This window comes from Scyliorhinus torazame, chromosome 21 (assembly GCF_047496885.1).
Source record: "Scyliorhinus torazame isolate Kashiwa2021f chromosome 21, sScyTor2.1, whole genome shotgun sequence".
Classification (NCBI taxonomy): Eukaryota; Metazoa; Chordata; class Chondrichthyes; order Carcharhiniformes; family Scyliorhinidae; genus Scyliorhinus; species Scyliorhinus torazame.
Genome location: NC_092727.1, coordinates 70,860,074 through 70,879,144, shown reverse-complemented (window position 1 = coordinate 70,879,144; position 19,071 = coordinate 70,860,074). Strand labels below are relative to the sequence as shown.

At 49.6% G+C, this 19,071-nt stretch overlaps 1 protein-coding gene across 2 annotated transcripts in view; it reads right to left on the bottom strand.

Moving 5' to 3' along the window:
- kcnh6a (potassium voltage-gated channel, subfamily H (eag-related), member 6a) overlaps positions 1-19,071 on the bottom strand; it is a 433,047-nt gene that overhangs the window by 76,989 nt on the left and 336,987 nt on the right. For both annotated transcript variants that reach the window (XM_072486929.1, XM_072486930.1), the window contains 2 exons: positions 7,581-7,980; positions 2,650-2,849 (listed from right to left, as the gene is read on the bottom strand). In XM_072486929.1, coding sequence (XP_072343030.1) covers positions 2,650-2,849; positions 7,581-7,980 — 600 coding nt within the window. The remainder of the gene's footprint in view (positions 1-2,649; positions 2,850-7,580; positions 7,981-19,071) is intronic.

Below are 19,071 nucleotides of genomic sequence, written 5' to 3'. Positions count from 1 at the left end.
GGAGCGTTTTTGACATTTACAAGGAACTTCTGGGATCAGAGGAGATGCAGACCGAGGAGCTGAAGCGAAAGTGGGAGGAGGAGCTGGAGGGAGAGATAGAGGAGGGCCTTTGGGCGGACGCGTTGAGTAGAGTCAACGTGACCGCAACTTGTGCCAGACTCAGCCTGATTCAATTCAAGGTCGTTCACCGGGCTCACATGACAGTGGCCCAGATGAGCAGGTTCTTTGGGTTGGAAGGCAGGTGCGCAAAATACGCGGGAGGACCAGCGAACCATGTCCACATGTTCTGGGCATGTCCAAAGCTGAGGGGATTTTGGCAGGGGTTTGCTGATGTCATGTCCAAGGTATTAAAAACAAGGGTGGCGCTGAGTCCAGAAGTGGCGATTTTCAGGGTGTCGCAGGATCCGGGAGGAGAAAGAGGCAGACGTTCTGGCCTTTGCTTCCCTGGTAGCCCGGAAACGGATACTATTAGCTTGGAGGGACTCAAAGCCCCCGAAGTCGGAAACCTGGCTATCGGACATGGCTAGCTTTCTCTGTTTGGAGAAAATTAAGTTCGCCTTGAGAGGGTCACTGTTGGGGTTCGCCCGGAGGTGGCAAGCATTCATCGACTTCTTCGTGGAAAATTAATCGTCAGCAGAGGGGGCGGGGGGGGGGGGGTTAGGTTAGCGTAGATTAGGAGGTTAATTAGTGGTGGGACCTGTTGGGGAGGGAGGTGGTATTTGCACTATGTTTATATTTTCATGTACATGGTTTATATTGCTGCTGTTACAATGCCAAAATAAACCTCAATAAAATGTTTATTAAAAAAAGAAATATTTTAGCTGAATGAATTCACACGATTCTGTCAGCTGCATTACGGATGTCATGTACTGTTTACTGGTTTCTTGTGAACCTTGTACTCTAGTGTTGAAGACATTAGGCGGGATTTTCCATTACCCGATGGTGATATCGTAATCGGCGATCGGGCGGAGAATCCCTGCTTACGACCGAATCGGGGGTACCGCCTGTTTTTGGATGGCCCACCCCCCTCCAAAACGGCGTCATTGAGGAGTATGCTGCACGCCATTGGGATGGCCTCAGAACGTTACCTGAAGGCCTCCCCTGATGCTCCACTCCCGATGGGCCAAGTTCCCGATGGCATGGGACTCGTGCGCTCTCAGTTTTCGGGAAAACGGCGAGGCGGCTGTAGACTATGCTGCTGGTTGGGAGGGCTTCGGCGAGGGCTGGGGGGACTGGTGGGGAGTGGCCTGGGTGTGGCAAGAGGATGACTAGGGATGCACTATCTGACAGGTCGGGTCCACGCTCGGCTGGCACCATGTTGTGCGGCGCGACCGCTGCAGGTCGTCGCTGTGCGCATGCGCGGCCACGGACTCGACAATTCTCCAGGCATTTATATCAGGAAGGCCGTGCGTTTTACGTGGCTGCTAGCCCCTCACCAGTTGGCAGATCGGTGCTGGGGTCTTGCCAATTTTTTCGTCGTAAAACCAGACACTTCCTCCGGACATAGCCTCAAAATCGGAGAATCCAGCCCATTGTGTTCATACGTAATATTCATTCGGGGTTCAAAGCGTTCAATCAAGGCTATCCAAATCTCTGTTGTCTTTTTTCTTTGTTTGTTGGTTAGATTTAGGGTGGTAGACATGTGGTAGTAGTCCCTCCCCGGCAATGTTAGAAGTGTGGCTACTATTATTGGTTTAGGCTTGTCAATCTCTTCACACATCTTCCCTATTGAGAAGATGCTCCATATGCTCACCCGATGCCTGTACCTGCGTATTTACATTGTGTATTGATGCATGTCCTATGTTTTTTCATGTATGGAATGATCTGTCTGGACTGTACGCAGAACAATACGGCTGAGACAATAAATCACATTAAATTCAATTCAATTCAAATCTGTTATAATCTCACAGTTTTGCCATGGTATGTGTAAAAACTGCTAATTTTGTCACATATCACATTCCATGTCTACTGGAGTTGGGATTGGAAAATTTCTATCAAACCCATAGAATTCCGACAGTGCAGAAGAAGACCATTTGGCCCATCGAGTCTGCACCAACATTCCGAAAGAGCACTCTGTCTCGGCACACTCTCCTGTGCTTTCCCCGTAACCCTGCACCTAACCTGCACATCTTTGGACTGTGGGAGGAACACCCAGAAGAAACCCACGCAGACACTGGGAGAATGTGCAAACTCCATACAGACAGTAACTTAAGGCCAGAATTGAACCCGGGTCCCTGACGGTGTGAGGCAGCAGTGTATCAATCCCAGACACAGGGAGTGAGTGCTGTCGCCAAAATCCAGGCCTAGGGAGAGAGTACTGACTCCCAGGCCCAGGGGGTGTTCAGTAGGGGTAGGACCAGGATGAGCTCTTGGAGGCAATAAGTGAATGGGACATGGCAGGTAGCAGAGGTTTGGATCACCTCAAGTTTCTGGAGGGTAGAAAGTAAGAGGCTGCCACGGAGTGTGTCTGGGGAAATGGAATGGCTGTGGAGTCATTCCTACATTTGGAGGAGTGCTATGACTTTCTTTAATGTGAGAAAATTATATTGGTTGAGCACCAAAACTCCAATTAACCTTGTGCTGGTTGCCCATTCATGCCCTTGTGCCCTTTACCCACAGTTTCTGCTTCACGGACAGTTCAGTACTCACAGCATTCATGTCAATCCCGTTGGTATATGACCACGCGTGCTGGAAATATTCCTCAAGCCTCTGTCGCAAGGGGTTGGGAATCTGGTGGAAACGGATGAATTCTTTCACTCGGAGCATCTGTGTGTGGTAGCGGGCGGTCCCAGAGTATAGTCGCTGAATGATGGCGGAGACGTTTCCGAAAATACTGGCGTACATCAGAGCTGAGGGGATAGGTCAAAGGTCAATTCAAATACAAACACAGATCTCACTGAACCTGCTCACTGTGACTAACCATAGGCCAACATCATCACCAAAAGCTGTTGCACCTGGACGAGGGGGCAGGGGATGGTCAAGATAGGGGAAGGGTAGAGGGAGGAAATGAAATGAGGTGGGGTAGGGATGCTGCACGTGCTGCATTAAAGGTGGAACAGGGTGGAGTGAGGCCAGTGGTTAATGGTGGGGTAAGGATAGAGAATCGCGGGGCAGGACAAAGGGCGGGGGAGGTGTAGTAAATGATGGGAGTATAATAGTGGCAAGATAGCAGAGGACAAGGAGTAGGTAGGATGGGGGTGAGTTTGTTAAAAGATTCTTCATTTATGGGATGTGAGTGTCGCTGGCTAGGCCAGCATTTATTGCCCATCCCTCATTGCTTTGAGAAGGCAGTGGTGAGCTGCCTTCTTGAACCGCTGCAGTCCATGTGGTGTAGATACCTACAGTGCTGTTAAGGAGGGAGTTCTAGGACTTTGACCCAGCGACAGTGAAGGAATGGAGATATATTTCTAAGTCAATATGGCGAGTGACATGGAGGGGAACCTCCAGGTGCTGGTGTTCCCAGGTACCTGCTGCTCTTGCCTCTCTAGATGGTAGTGGTCGTGTGTTTGGAAAGTGCTGCCTAAAGAACCTTGATACGTTACTGCATCACATCCTGTAGATGGGGGCTGCCACTGTTTATTGGTGGAGGTGAGTGGGATGGTTTGTAGAAGGGGGAGCAATCAATTAGGTTGCTTTGTCCTGGATGGTATTGGCTTCCTGAGTGTTGTTAGAGCTGCACTCATCAGGTAAGGGAGGTGTATCCCATTACACACCTAACTTGCGCCTTGCAGATGGTGGACAGGATGTGGGAGTCAGGAGGTGAGTTAGTCGCTGCAGGATTACTAATCTCTGACCTGCTCTTGTAGCCATAGTATTTATATGGCTGGGTCCAGTTCAGTTTCTTGTCAATAATAACCCCCAGGATGCTGATAACGGGGGTTTAGCAATTGTAATACCATTGAATGTCAAAGGACAATGGTTTGATTCTCTCTTGTACGAGATGGTCATTGCCTGGCACTTGCGTGGCAAGAATGTTGCTTGCCACTTGTCAGCCCAAGCCTGAATATTGTCCAAGTCTTGCTGCATTTGGACATGGACTGCTTCAGTATCTGAACCATCGCAAATGATGCTGAACATTGTGCAATCATCACCAAACATCCCCACTTCTCACCTTATGATGGAAGGGAGGTCATTGATTAAGACAGGGAACACCTGCGCTGATGTACTGGAACTGGGATGATTGACCTCCAACCACCACAGCCATTTTCCACTAGGTATGACTCCCACCAGTGGAGAATGTTCCCCCTGATTCCCATTGACTCCAATTCTGCTTAGCTCCTTGATTTTGGTCAAATGCTACCTTAATGTCAAGGGCAGTCACTCTCACCTCACCTCTGAAATTCAGCTCTTTTGTCCATGTTTGAACCAAGGCTGTAATGAGGGCAGCAGCTGAGTAACCCTGGCAGAACCCAAACTGATCGTCAGTGAGCAGGTTATTGCTAACTAAGTACCGCTTGATAGCACTTGATGATCCCTTCTATCACTGTACTGATGACTGCTGGTGCAGTAATTGGCTGGGTTGGATTTGTCCTGTTTCTTGTGTACAGGACACACCCGGGCAATTTTCCACATTGCCGGATAGATGCCAGTGTCGTAGCTATATTGAAACATCTTGGCTAGGGGAGCAACAAGTTCTGGAGAACAAGTCTTCAGTACTATTGCTGGAATATTGTCAGGTCCCATAGCCTTTGCCGTATCCAGTGCCTTAGGCCATTTTTTGACATCATGTGGAGTGAATCAAATTAGCTGAAAACTGACACCTGTGATGCTGGGGATCTCTGGAGATCGAGATGGATCATCCGCTCAGCATCTCTGGCTGAAGATTATTGTGAATGCTTCAGCCTAGTCTTTTTCACTGTGTCCTGGTCTCTTCCATCATTCAGGATGGGGATATTTGTGGAGCCTCCTCCTCCAGTGAGTTTTTTAATTGTCCATCACCATTCACGACTGGATGTGGCTGGAGCTTAGATTTGGTCTGTTGGTTGTAGGATCATTTATCTCTGCCTATTACTTGCTGCTTATGCTGTTTGGTATGCAGATAGTCTTGTGTTGTAGCTTCACTAGATTGATACCTCATTTTTTGGTGACCCTGGTGTTGCTCCTGGCATGCTCTCCTGCTCTCTTCATTGAACCAGGGTTGATCCCCTGGCTTGGTGGTAATGGTAGAGTGGGGGATATGCTGGACCATGAGGTTACAGGTTGTGGTTGAGTACAATTCTGCTGCTGCTGATGTTGAGGCTGGACTTTGGCTCCACAAGGATTGTGTGGTGGTCACTCCTATCGATACTGTAATGGAGAGGTGCATCTGCGGCAGGCAGGTTGGTGAGGATGAGGTGAAGTATGTTTCTCGCTCTTGTTGGTTCCCTCACCACCTTCCCTAGACCCACTCGGCCAGCTCGGTCAGTAATGGCACTGAGGCACTCTTGGTGACGGACATTGAAATCCCCCGTCCAGAGTACATTCTGTGCACTTACCCCCTCATTAGTGTTCACCTAGGGGGAATATTGATTCGTCAGCCGAGAGGGGGCATTGATGGTAATCGGCTAGATTAGATTCCTTGTCCATGTTTGACCTGAAACTTGATGGGTGCCAGAGTCGACGTTGAGGATTCCCAGGGCAATTCCCTCCTGACTAAATACCACTGTGCCGCTGCCACCTCTGCAGGGTCTGTCCTGCCGGTGGGACAGGACATATCTGAGGATGGTGACGGTGGTGTCTGCCACATTATCTGCGTGATTCTATCAGGCTGTTGCTCCAAATTTTGGTACCAGCTCCCAGATGTTTGTAAGGAGGACTTTGCAAGGGCTGGATTTGCCATTACTGTTTCCACTGCCTAGGTCGATGCCGGGTGATCTGTCTGGTTTCATTCCATTTTATTGACTCTGTGGTGGTTTGATACAACTGAGATGGCATTTAAGAAGCAACCACATTGCTCTGGGCCTGGAATCACATGTAGGCCAGTGAGGTATGGGTGGGTAGGATGGGAGTGAAGAATGGGTGGGTAGAATGGAAGTGAAGTATGGGTGGGTACAATGGGAGTGAGCTATGGGTGGATAGAGTGAGAGTGAGATATGGGTGGGTAAGGTGGGAGTGTGGTATGGGTGGGTAGGGTGGGAGTGAGGTACGGTTGGGAGTAAGGTATGGGGGGTAGTGTGGGAGTGAGGTACGGGTGGGTAGGGTGCTGTACCTGTCCTGAGAGTGTTTGATGTGAACAGTGTAGAGGGAGCTTTACTCTGTATCTAACCCCGTGCTGTATCTGTCCTGGGAGTGTTTGATGGGGACAGTGCAGAGGCAGCTTTACTCTGTATCTAACACTGTGCTGTACCTGTCCTGGGAGTGTTTGATGGGGACAGTGGAGAGAGAGCTTTATTCTGTATCTAACCCTGTGCTGTATCTGTCCTGGGCGTGTTTGATAGGAAGAGTGCAGATTCAGCTTTCCTGTGTATCTAACCCTGTGCTGTATCTGTCCTGGGAGTGTTTGATAGGGAGAGTGCAGATTCAGCTTTCCTGTGTATCTAACCCTGTGCTGTATCTGTCCTGGGAGTGTTTGATAGGAAGAGTGCAGATTCAGCTTTCCTGTGTATCTAACCCTGTGCTGTATCTGTCCTGGGAGTGTTTGATAGGAGGAGTGCAGATTCAGCTTTCCTGTGTATCTAACCCTGTGCTGTATCTGTCCTGGGAGTGTTTGATAGGAAGAGTGCAGATTCAGCTTTCCTGTGTATCTAACCCTGTGCTGTATCTGTCCTGGGAGTGTTTGATAGGAAGAGTGCAGATTCAGCTTTCCTGTGTATCTAACCCTGTGCTGTATCTGTCCTGGGAGTGTTTGATGGGGACAGTGGAGAGAGAGCTTTACTCTGTATCTAACCCTGTGCTGTATCTGTCCTGGGAGTGTTTGATGGGGACAATGCAGAGGGAGCTTTACTCTGTATCTAACCCTGTGCTGTATCTGTCCTGGGAGTGTTTGATGGGGACAATGCAGAGGGAGCTTTACTCTGTATCTAACCCTGTGTTGTACCTGTCCTGGGAGTGTTTGATAGGGAGAGTGCAGATTCAGCTTTCCTGTGTATCTAACCCTGTGCTGTATCTGTCCTGGGAGTGTTTGATAGGGAGAGTGCAGATTCAGCTTTCCTGTGTATCTAACCCTGTGCTGTATCTGTCCTGGGAGTGTTTGATAGGGAGAGTGCAGATTCAGCTTTCCTGTGTATCTAACCCTGTGCTGTATCTGTCCTGGGAGTGTTTGATGCGGACAATGCAGAGGGAGCTTTACTCTGTATCTAACCCCATGCTGTACCTGTCCTGGGAGTGTTTGTTGGGGACAGTGCAGATTCAGCTTTCCTATGTATCTAACCCTGTGCTGTATCTGTCCTGGGAGTGTTTAATGGAGACGGTGCAGATTCAGCTTTACTCTGTATCTACCCCTGTGTTGTACTTGTCCTGGGAGTGTTCGATGGAGACAGTGCTGATTGAGCTTTACTCTGTATCTAACCCTGTGCTGTAACATCTTTGTTGTATTGGATGGGGACAGTGTAGAATCTGAGAACATTCACTTCGGACACCAAATGAAAAGCAGAGACACTTACAGCCAATCAACATGACGCAGATGGAGAAGATCTTCTCGGAATTGGTGTTGGGAGAAACATTCCCGAATCCGACACTGGTGAGGCTGCTGAAGGTGAAGTAGAGTGCGGTCACATACTTGTCTTTGATGGAGGGTCCGGAAAAGGCGTCACTGTCATTGTATCGCTTCCCGATTTGATCTCCCAGATTGTGCAGCCAGCCGATCTTGTGAACCATGTAGAGTCTCTCCACATTGCCAATGGCGTACCAGATACATGCCAGCCAGTGGGCAATGAGGGCAAAGGTGCACATGAGCAGGAACAGCACCGCAGCCCCATACTCCGAGTAGCGGTCGAGTTTGCGAGCAACCCGGACCAGCCGTAGGAGACGGGCCGTCTTCAGGAGCCCAATTAGAGTCGTGGTCTGGAACACAAGTGTCACATCACATCAGTGTCACAGCCGCAGAGGGAGTGATTGTACAAGCAACACATGCCAGTTACACACAGAATAATGGAAAGAGTTGTGAGAAGCAGACAATATAAACAGCATGTACCTGTTACACAGACAACAACAAGTGAAGAGAGAACAGAGTCCATAACTCCACCACAGTGTGTGAATTTAAAGTTATTACAAACAAGAACAACAAAGAACAAAGAAATGTACAGCACAGGAACAGGCCCTTCGGCCCTCCAAGCCCGTGCCGACCATGCTGCCCGACTAAACTACAATCTTCTACACTTCCTGGGTCCGTATCCCTCTATTCCCATCCTATTCATGTATTTGTCAAGATGCCCCTTAAATGTCACTATCGTCCCTGCTTCCACCACTTCCTCCGGTAGCGTGTTCCAGGCACCCACTACCCTCTGCGTAAAAAACTTGCCTCGTACATCTACTCTAAACCTTGCCCCTCTCACCTTAAACCTATGCCCCCGAGTAATTGACCCCTCTACCCCAGGGAAAAGCCTCTGACTATCCACTCTGTCTATGCCCCTCATAATTTTGTCGACCTCTATCAGGTCGCCCCTCAACCTCCTTCGTTCCAGTGAGAAAAAACCGAGTTTATTCAACCGCTCCTCATAGCTAATGCCCTCCATACCAGGCAACATTCTGGTAAATCTATTCTGCACCCTCTCTAAAGCCTCCACATCCTTCTGGTAGTGTGGCGACCAGAATTGAACACTATACTCCAAGTGTGGCCTAACTAAGGTTCTATACAGCTGCAACATGACTTGCCAATTCTTATACTCAATGCCCCGGCCAATGAAGGCAAGCATGCCGTATGCCTTCTTGACTACCTTCTCCACCTGTGTTGCCCCTTTCAGTGACCTGTGGTCCTGTACTCCTAGATCTCTTTGACTTTCAATACTCTTGAGGGTTCTACCATTCACTGTATATTCCCTACCTGCATTAGCCCTTCCAAAATGCATTACCTCACATTTGTCCGGATTAAACTCCATCTGCCATCTCTCCGCCCAAGTCTCCAAACAATCTAAATCCTGCTGTATCCTCTGACAGTCCTCATCGCTATCCGCAATTCCACCAACCTTTGTGTCGTCTGCAAACTTACTAATCAGACCAGTTAAATTTTCCTCCAAATCATTTATATATACTACAAACAGCAAAGGTCCCAGCACTGATCCCTGTGGAACACCACTGGTCACAGCCCTCCAATTAGAAAAGCATCCTTCCATTGCTACTCTCTGCCGTCTATGACCTAGCCAGTTCTGTATCCACCTTGCCAACTCACCCCTGATCCCGTGTGACTTCACCTTTTGTACTAGTCTACCATGAGGGACCCTGTCAAAGGCCTTACTGAAGTCCAGATAGACAACATCCACTGCCCTACCTGCATCAATCATCTTAGTGACCTCCTCGAAAAACTCTATCAAGTTAGTGAGACACGACCTCCCCTTCACAAAACCATGCTGCCTCTCACTAATACGTCCATTTGCTTCCAAATGGGAGTAGATCCTGTCTCGAAGAATTCTCTCCAGTAATTTCCCTACCACTGAAGTAAGGCTCACCGGCCTGTAGTTCCCTGGATTATCCTTGCTACCCTTCTTAAACAGAGGAACAACATTGGCTATTCTCCAGTCCTCCGGGACATCACCTGAAGACAGTGAGGATCCAAAGATTTCTGTCAAGGCCTCAGCAATTTCCTCTCCAGCCTCCTTCAGTATTCTGGGGTAGATCCCATCAGGCCCTGGGGACTTATCTACCGTAATATTTTTTAAGACACCCAACACCTCGTCTTTTTAGGTCTCAATGTGACCCAGGCTATCTACACACCCTTCTCCAGACTCAACATCTACCAATATTACAATTACACAACTTATCCTCGAGGCTATTCCCTACCTGGGTGAGGCTCGGGGAATACAAAGCTGCAAAAGGAAACCTTTTCATTCGACGCTGTAGAGGTTTCAGGCCAATATGCAACAACCCCTATTTCTGGATTCACCCACCAGAGGAAACTTCATTTCCAAGTCCACCTTGTCAAGACCATTCACGATCTTATACACTTCAATCATGTCACCCTTCACTCTTTGTGATTTTCATTAATGACTTGGATGAGGGAGTTGAAGGGTGGGTCAGTCAATTTGCAGACGATACGAAGATTGGTGGAGTTGTGGATAGTAAGGAGGGCTGTTGTCGGCTGCAAAGAGACATAGATAGGATGCAGAGCTGGGCTGAGAAGTGGCAGATGGAGTTTAACCCTGAAAAGTGTGAGATTGTCCATTTTGGAAGGACAAATATGAATGCGGAATACAGGGTTAACGGTAGAGTTCTTGGCAATGTGGAGGAGCAGAGAGATCTTGGGGTCTATGTTCATACATCTTTGAAAGTTGCCACTCAAGTGGATAGAGCTGTGAAGAAGGCCTATGGTGTGCTCGCGTTCATTAACAGAGGGATTGAATTTAAGAGCCGTGAGGTGATGTTGCAGCTGTATAAAACTTTGGTAAGGCCACATTTGGAGTACTGTGTACAGTTTTGGTCGCCTCATTTTAGGAAGGATGTGGAAGCTTTGGAAAAGGTGCAAAGAAGATTTACCAGGATGTTGCCTGGAATGGAGAGTAGATCTTACGAGGAAAGGTTGAGGGTGCTAGGCCTTTTCTCATTAGAACGGAGAAGGATGCGGGGCGACTTGATAGAGGTTTATAAGATGATCAGGGGAATAGATAGAGTAGACAGTCAGAGACTTTTTCCCCGGGTGGAACAAACCATTACATGGGGACATAAATTTAAGGTGAAAGGTGGAAGATATAGGAGGGATATCAGAGGTAGGTTCTTTACCCAGAGAGTAGTGGGGGCATGGAATGCACTGCCTGTGGAAGTAGTTGAGTCGGAAACATTAGGGACCTTCAAGCAGCTATTGGATAGGTACATGGATTACGGTAAAATGACATAGTGTAGATTTATTTGTTCTTAAGGGCAGCACGGTAGCATTGTGGATAGCACAATTGCTTCACAGCTCCAGGGTCCCAGGTTCGATTCCGGCTTGGGTCACTGTCTGTGCGGAGTCTGCATGTCCTCCCCGTGTCTGCGTGGGTTTCCTCCGGGTGCTCCGGTTTCCTCCCACAGTCCAAAGATGTGCGGGTTAGGTGGATTGGCCATGCTACATTGCCCATAGTGTCCAAAAATTGCCCTTGGTGTTGGGTGGAGGTGTTGAGTTTGGGTAGGGTGCTCTTTCCAGGAGCCGGTGCAGACTCAAAGGGCCGAATGGCCTCCTTCTGCACTGTAAATTCAATGATAATCTATGATAAATCTAGGACAAAGGTTCGGCACAACATCGTGGGCCGAAGGGCCTGTTCTGTGCTGTATTTTCTATGTTCTATGTTTTTCTAAACTCCAGTGGAAAAGGGACAGTCTGTCCAAAGTTTCCTCATGAGACAACCCGCACATTCCAGGTATCAATCCAGTAAACCTCTGAACTACCTCCAATGCATTTACATCCTCTCTTAAATAAGGAAACTGCACTGGATACTTGAGATGTGTCTCACCAATGCCATGTACAACTGAAGCATAATGTCCTTACTTTAATAATAAGCGAAGTACTACAGATGCTGGAATCTGAAACAAGAACGTCCTCTATCCCTACTTTTTTGTTCACGTTCTCCATTTAATTACTTCTCTGCTTTTTTATTCTTCCTGCCAAAGTGAACAACTCCACATTTTCCTACATTATTGTCCATCTGCCAGATTTTTGCCCACTCCCTCAGCCTATCTCTCGCCATCTGCAAATTTGTCTTCTTCACAACATACTTTCCTACCTATCATCTGTAAATTAAGCTACCATGCCTTTGTTCCCCTTATCTAAGTAATTAATGGAAATTGTGAAATGTTGAGGCTCCAGCACAGATCCCATGTGGGTTTCCACTCGTCACATCCTGCCAGCCAGACAAAGACCCATTTATGCATAATCTCTGTTTTCTGCCATCCTACCAATCTGAAATCCAGGCTAATATGAGCTTTAATTTTTTGCAATAACCTTTGATATGGCACCTTATTTAATGCTTTCTGGAAATCTAAGTATAGTACATCTACACTTTCAAAGAACTCTAGTAAGTTGATTGAACATGATTTCCCTTTCAGAAAATCATGCTGACTCTGCCAAATTACCTTGAACTTGTCTAAATGCTGAGGTATAACCTCTTTACCGAGACGGACTTACAATGAAACACACAGCGCTGCATCGCGGGGCCCCGGCCAATGTGGGGCCCCATATTGAGAGCCTGGTACCCCTGAATTTGCTAATAGGCTCAAGAAATCCGAATAAGCCTATCAGCAGGAAATGCAGAACAAAATTGGGCTCTGATTGGTGGAAACTCTTTTGGGCGGGAAAACATTGTCCCACACGTTGGGAAGTGGTGCAGACCTGAGAGCTGTTTGGACAGATCTCCTGTTTGTCAGGTGTGAAGTTTCTGAAGTTTCTTTTAGTGAAGCCGCAGCCAGGTTTCTGACATTCGGGCCAAGCAGCTTGAGGCAAAAGTGAGGTCGCTTACATCGGGGTGCGAGCCTGCGAGGCATTCAGCGAGGATGGAGGAGGAGGTGCTGGCCAATGGCTGTTAAGGGGAGCAGTGGGTTGACTCTCAACCGCCAGTCCAGGGCATGGCAGGGCAGGGCAACAAACCAAAGAAAGGGCAATTCAGATACAGACAGCCAGGAGCATACATGATGTCGAGGCTTGAGGCCTGGCCACCTGAGTGAGAGCTGAGTAGTCAGAAGATGCGAGGGCCAGGCAGGCACCAGCATAATCTTCGGCGAGCAACAGGGTGACTTGTCAGTGGCCAGGGCTGAGAGTGAGGAGGGCTGGCCAACTGGACACATGAGGACGGGAGCAGAGGCCTGGCCAGATAGCATTGTGTGAGCTGAGGGTGGGTGGGGTCAGGAGGACATTAATGTAATTGGGGGTGGGCTGCCACACCACCAGAGGGTGGGGTGTGATGTGGGGGCGCTGCAAAGAGGGAGAGCACAGGGCCCCCAAAAGTGTAAGTCCACCTCTGCCATTTTAATGATCGATTCTAACACCTTCCCCTAGACATATGTCAGGCTAATCATAGATTATCATAGAATTTACAGTGCAAAAGGAGGCCATTCGGCCCATCGAGTCTGCACCGGCTCTTGGAAAGAGCACCCTACCCAAGGTCAACACCTCCACCCTATCCCCATAACCCAGTAACCCCACCCAACACTAAGGGCAATTTTGGGAACTAAGGGCAATTTAGCATGGCCGATCCACCTAACCTGCACATGGACTGTGGGAGGAAACCGGAGCACCCGGAGGAAACCCACGAACACGGGGAGGATGTGCAGACTCCGCACAGACAGTGACCCAAGCCGGAATCGAACCTGGGACCCTGGAGCTGTGAAGCAATTGCACTATCCACAATGCTACTGTGCTGGCCAATAGGTTCCTATTTTCTGCCACCCTCCCTTCTTGAACAGAAGGGTTACATTTTTCTACTCCCCAGTGTGATGGAATATTTCCAGGATCAACTTCATTTTGGAAAGTTAACAGTCATGAATGAGTCTATTACCCCATTAGCACCTCTTTCAAGCCCCTAGGATTAAGTCCAGCAGGGCCTGGAGACTTGTCAGCTGCAGTTCCATCAGTTTACTCACCACCTCCCTAGTGATTGTAATTTCACCAAGTTCCTCTCACCCCTCCCCCTCCCAATTTACAACTTTTACTGGAATGTTTCATGTATCCTTTATGAAGACAGAAGCAATATATTTGTTCATTTTGTCTGCCATCTCCTTATTATCTACTATTAACTCCCGTCATCTTCCCCTCCACCAACAACAAAGAACAAAGAAAAGTACAGCACAGGTCCCGTTTCGGTCGGACTTTTGGACCTTTCCCCCCGACGTTTTTGCGCTTTTGAGCGCGGAACTGGAAAGCAATAGTACTCAGGCACAGGACCCATACAGAATTGTATGGACCTAAGAAGCCGGAGGGACCGTAAACAGCAGAAGAAGTGGTCGAGTAAGGGCACAGTGGAGGCTGTGAGAGAGACCAGCATGGCTGGTGTTCAGAGCAAGGAGCCGACAGACCAGCTCACAATGGAGCAGCTGCTGCAGACTACGCAGGAGGGCTTTTTGGCTCTGAAGCGTGACAACTTGGAGCCGTTACAGAAGTCGATTGACAGGATGGGAAAAAGGCTGGATGATCAGGCTGAGAAGCTCCAGCAGTTGGAGACGTCAGTGGAGGAGCAGGCTGACTTTCAAACGGTGGCGGATGTGGAGATTCGGAGGTTGAGGGACCAGCAAAAAGTGCTTCTGGAAAGGCTGGAGGACCTGGACAACAGATCTTGCCGGCAGAACGTGAGAATTGTGGGCCTCCCGGAGGGGGCAGAGGGGCTGGATGCAGCCGCGTATTTGGAGGGTATGTTTCAGAAGTTGGTGGTGGACAGGGCACACAGAGTGCAGGTGAGGCAGCCGTGACGAGGGGGTCCCCCACGAGCGATGGTGGTACGCTTTCACTGGTACCTGGACAAGGAACGGGTGCTGCAATGGGCAAAGAGCACACAAAGCTGTATTGGGGACAATACCACCCTCCGTGTGTACCAGGATTTGAGCGCTGAGGTGGCCAGGAGGAGGGAAGGCTACAGGCAGGTGAAGGAGATACTGTATAAAAACAAGGTGAAATTCGGGCTGCTTTTTCCGTCGCGACTGTGGGTCACGTATAAGGGTCAGCACCACTATTTCGAGGAACCCGAAGAGGCGATGGACTTCGTTAAGAAGCAAGGGCTGGCCCTGAGCTGAGGACGTTTGGACTCATGTTAGAGCTATTAAGTATATGTGGTGTCTCTCCCGTTTTGAAAATTGCCTGCATGTTTGGTTCCGTTTTTGTCGTTCTTTTTTTCAACCTTTTTAAGGTGTTGGAAGGTGGTAGATGTTTTGTTATGCTCTTGACGTAGAATAAGCTGCTTCCTTGATGTACACTCTGAAAAAGCAAGGTCCAGACTTGGAGATAGCTTTAACACATTTATTAAACTATTAACAATTCTCCTACTTGGATTCGACTCTCCTGTTAATCCTGCTATAGCTACTCAGACTAACTAACCAGTCTGCTACAATCCACATGGTGGGTGTGATGTGTTTCAATCAACTCTGTCTGTACTCACTAAGTGTCTCCACTGGAAAGAGTGCTGTGTCCTTTTATATGGGTTGGTGTAATGCCCCCCTGTGGCAGTGTCATGTCTGGGTGTGTCGTGGCTGCCCATTGGTCGTGTCCTATCTTACTGACTTATTGGTTGAATGTCTGTGAGTCATAATGTCTCTGGTGCTTCCTCTGGTGTCTAGCTAGGTGTAGTGTGTTCACATTAACCCCTTGTGTATTTACAGTGATACACAACTGTGTTTACGGGCAGCACGGTAGCATTGTGGATAGCACAATTGCTTCACAGCTCCAGGGTCCCGGCTTGGGTCACTGTCTGTGCGGAGTCTGCACATCCTCCCCGTGTGTGCGTGGGTTTCCTCCGGGTGCTCCGGTTTCCTCCCACAGTCCAAAGATGTGCAGGTTAGGTGGATTGGCCAAGCTAAAATTGCCCTTAGTGTTGGGTGGGGTTACTGGGTTATGGGGATAGGGTGGAGGTGTTGACCTTGGGTAGGGTGCTCTTTCCAAGAGCTGGTGCAGACTTGATGGGCTGAATGGCCTCCTTCTGCACTGTAAATTCTATGATAATCTATGATATCACCACAGTAGAGATGTGTTTTTTTTTGCGTGCTTTTTGCATGGTTTACCTGAATGTTTCCTTTTTTGGCTCTTTGATTAGTTGGAGTTTGGCTGGGGGGAAAATAATAAAGAAAACAGTTAAAAGGGTTGTGTTAAGATGGATGCTTCAGGGGAACGGTGTGCAATTTTTTTCTGTGTCTGTATTGGAAGGACTGAGAGTGCCTGTTATTTCTTATCTCTTTTATTTTTCTTGTTTAACTTGAATTGTGCTATTGTGGGGGTTGTTTATGACTTGTATAGAGTGTTTGCTTAAGTAGGGCTGATCTGGGGAAGTGGTATGGATGGGTCGGGGGAGGGATGACTGGGAACAATGGGTGGGAGACATGCTGGCGCCGAGGCTGGCAGCCCCAGGCTAGCTGAGTGGGGCTAGTCAACGGTAGCCGAGGTGGGGGGTGTGCATATAGTTGGATTAGAGCAGGGGTTAGGTGATAGGATGGTGTTGCTAGGGGGGTGAGGGGGGGGGGGGGGGGAAGAGTCATTCTGCTGACGGGGATGGAAACAGTGAGGAGGTCATGGGTGGAGCCGGTCAGGAGGCGGGCCAGATGAAGCACGACACATGGCTGGTAGGCTGGCCAAGGAAAGGAGGATGGTTGATCGGGCAAAGGGGGGGGGGCGAAGTGCCCCGCAACCAGGCTGATCACCTGGAATGTTAGAGGGTTAAACGGGCCAGTGTGTTTGCGCATCTGCGTGTTCTGAAGGCGGACATAGTCTTGCTGCAGGAGAAGCACCTGAAAGTGGCAGACCAGGTTAGGTTAAGGAAGGGCTGGGTCAGTCAGGTCTTTCATTCGGGGCTTGATTCTAAGACGAGGGGGGCTGCGATCCTGATTAATAAAAGGGTACAATTTGAGGCGGAGGTCACAGTCGTGGATGGGGTGGCAGGAGTCGTTATGGTGAGGGGTAAGCTTGAAGGGGTGAGAGTAGTCCTGGTTAGTGTGTATGCCCATAATTGGGACAATGTGGATTTTATTAGGAGGATGCTGGGGAAGATCCTCGACTTGGACTCGCGTAAGCTGATCATGGGCGGGGACTTAAATACAGTCCTGGACCCGAGCCTGGACTGGTCATGTTCAAGAACGGGCAGGTTGCCAGCGATTGCAAAGGAACTGAGAGGGTTCATGGAGCAAACGGGGGGAGCAGATCGGTGGAGATTTAGCCGGCTGACGGCGAGGGAGTTCTCGTACTACTCCCACGTCCACAAGGTGTATTCCCGAATCGACTACTGTGTTGTGAGTAGGACCTGCTGGCCGGAATGGTGGGGGCAGAATATTCGGCAATTGCCATATCGGACCATGCTCCACACTGGGTAGACATGCAGTTTTGTAAGGGCAGCTTTCAGCGCCCACCATGGAGGCTGGAAGTTGGATTACTCGCAGACGAGGCAGTGTGTGAGAGGCTGAGGAAATGCATGCAGAATTACCTGCAGGTGAACGATACTGGAGAAGACTCAGCAGTGGTGCTCTGGGAGGCACTGAAGGCAGTGGTGAGAGGGGGTCTGATTTCAATCCGGGCGTACAGGGACAGGACAGACAGGGCAGAGACGGACCGACTGATTAAGGAAATTCTACGGACGGACAGGAGTTACGCGGAATCCCCGAGGCCAGAGTTACTCAGGAAACGACAGAGGTTGCAGGCCGAATTTGGGGTGCTGACTACAGGCAAGGGTGTAGAGCAGCTTAGAAAGGTAAAAGGTGCGATTTATGAGCATGGGGAGAAGGCCAGTAGAATGCTTGCGCAACAACTAAGGAAGAGGGAAGCGGCTAGGGAACTAGGGAGGGTAGTGGATGGGGAGGGTAATCTAGTGGGTGACCCGGCAGGGCTGAACAAGGTCTTTAGGGACTTTTATAAGAAGCTGTACACTTCGGAACCCCTTGGGGGACCGGGGGGGGAATGAGGCGATTCCTGGATGGACTGACCTTCCAAAGAGTAGGGAGGGGGTTGGTGGACTGACTGGGGGCCCTGGTCAGGATCAAAGAGGTATTGGGGGGCCTGAAGGTCATGCAGTCGGGTAAAGCCCCGGGGCCAGTCGAGTATCCGGTGGAGTTTTACAAAACGTTTGCCGGGATAGTGGGGCTGGTGCTGGTCAGGGTCTTTAACGAGGCAAGAGACAGAGAGGGTTTACTCCCAACGATGTCGCAGGCCACCATCTGAAACGGAATAAGGACCCAGAGGCCTGTGGGTCATACAGGCCGATCTCTTTGATCAACGTAGACGCCAAGTTAATGGCCAAGATTTTGGCGACTAGAATTGAGGACTGTGTACCGGATGTAATTGTGGAGGACCAAACCGGGTTTGTAAAGGGGAGGCAGCTGGTGGCCAACCTAAGAAGGCTGCTTAACGTGATTATGATGCCCCCGGAGAGTAGGGAGGTAGAGATAGTGGTGAAAATCACTTATTGTCACAAGTAGGCTTCAATGAAGTTACTGTGAAAAGCCCCTAGTCGCCACATTCCGGCACCTGTTTGGGGTGGCTGGTGCGGGAATTGAACCGTGCTGCTGGCCTGCCTTGGTCTGCTTTAAAAGCCAGCGATTTAGCCCAGTGTGCTAAACCAGCCCTGTTGGTAGCCATGGATGCTGAAAAGACTTTTGACCGGGTCGAGTGGGAGTATCTCTGGGAGGCACTAGGATGGTTCGGGTTCGGGGCAGGGTTCAGCGACTGGGTTAGGCTATTATATCAGGCCCCGGAGGCGAATGTAAGGACGAACAGGACGACATCGGACTACTTTAGACTGCACCGTGGGACAAGACAGGGCCGCCCTCTCTCCCCACTGCTGTTTGCGCTGGCCATAGAGCCGCTGGCAATTGCACTGAGAGCTTCTAGGGGCTGGTCCGGGAGGGGGGGGGGGGGGGGTGGGGGGGTGGGGGGGGGGGGGAGTGGAACGTAGAGTCTCGTTATACGCAGACGATCTGCTGTTATACGTATCGGACCCAATGGTGGGATGGACGGTATCATGGCAACCCTGAGGGAATTTGGCCGGTTCTCCGCATACAAACTAACATGGCTAAGAGCGAGTTGTTTGTAGTTCAGGTGAGGGGGCAGGAGAGTAGGCTGAAGGAGTTGCTGTTCAGGTTAGTGGGGGAGAGTTTCCAATATTTGGGGATTCGGGTGGCACGGGACTGGGCCAAGTTGCATAAGCTCAACCTGTCCCGACTGGTGGAACGAGTGTGGGAGGAGGTCCGGAGGTGGGATGCGCTCCCGCTATCATTGGCAGGGAGGGTGCAGACTGTTAAGATGACGATTCTCCCGCGGTTCTTGTTTGTGGTCCACATAGGTACCAACGA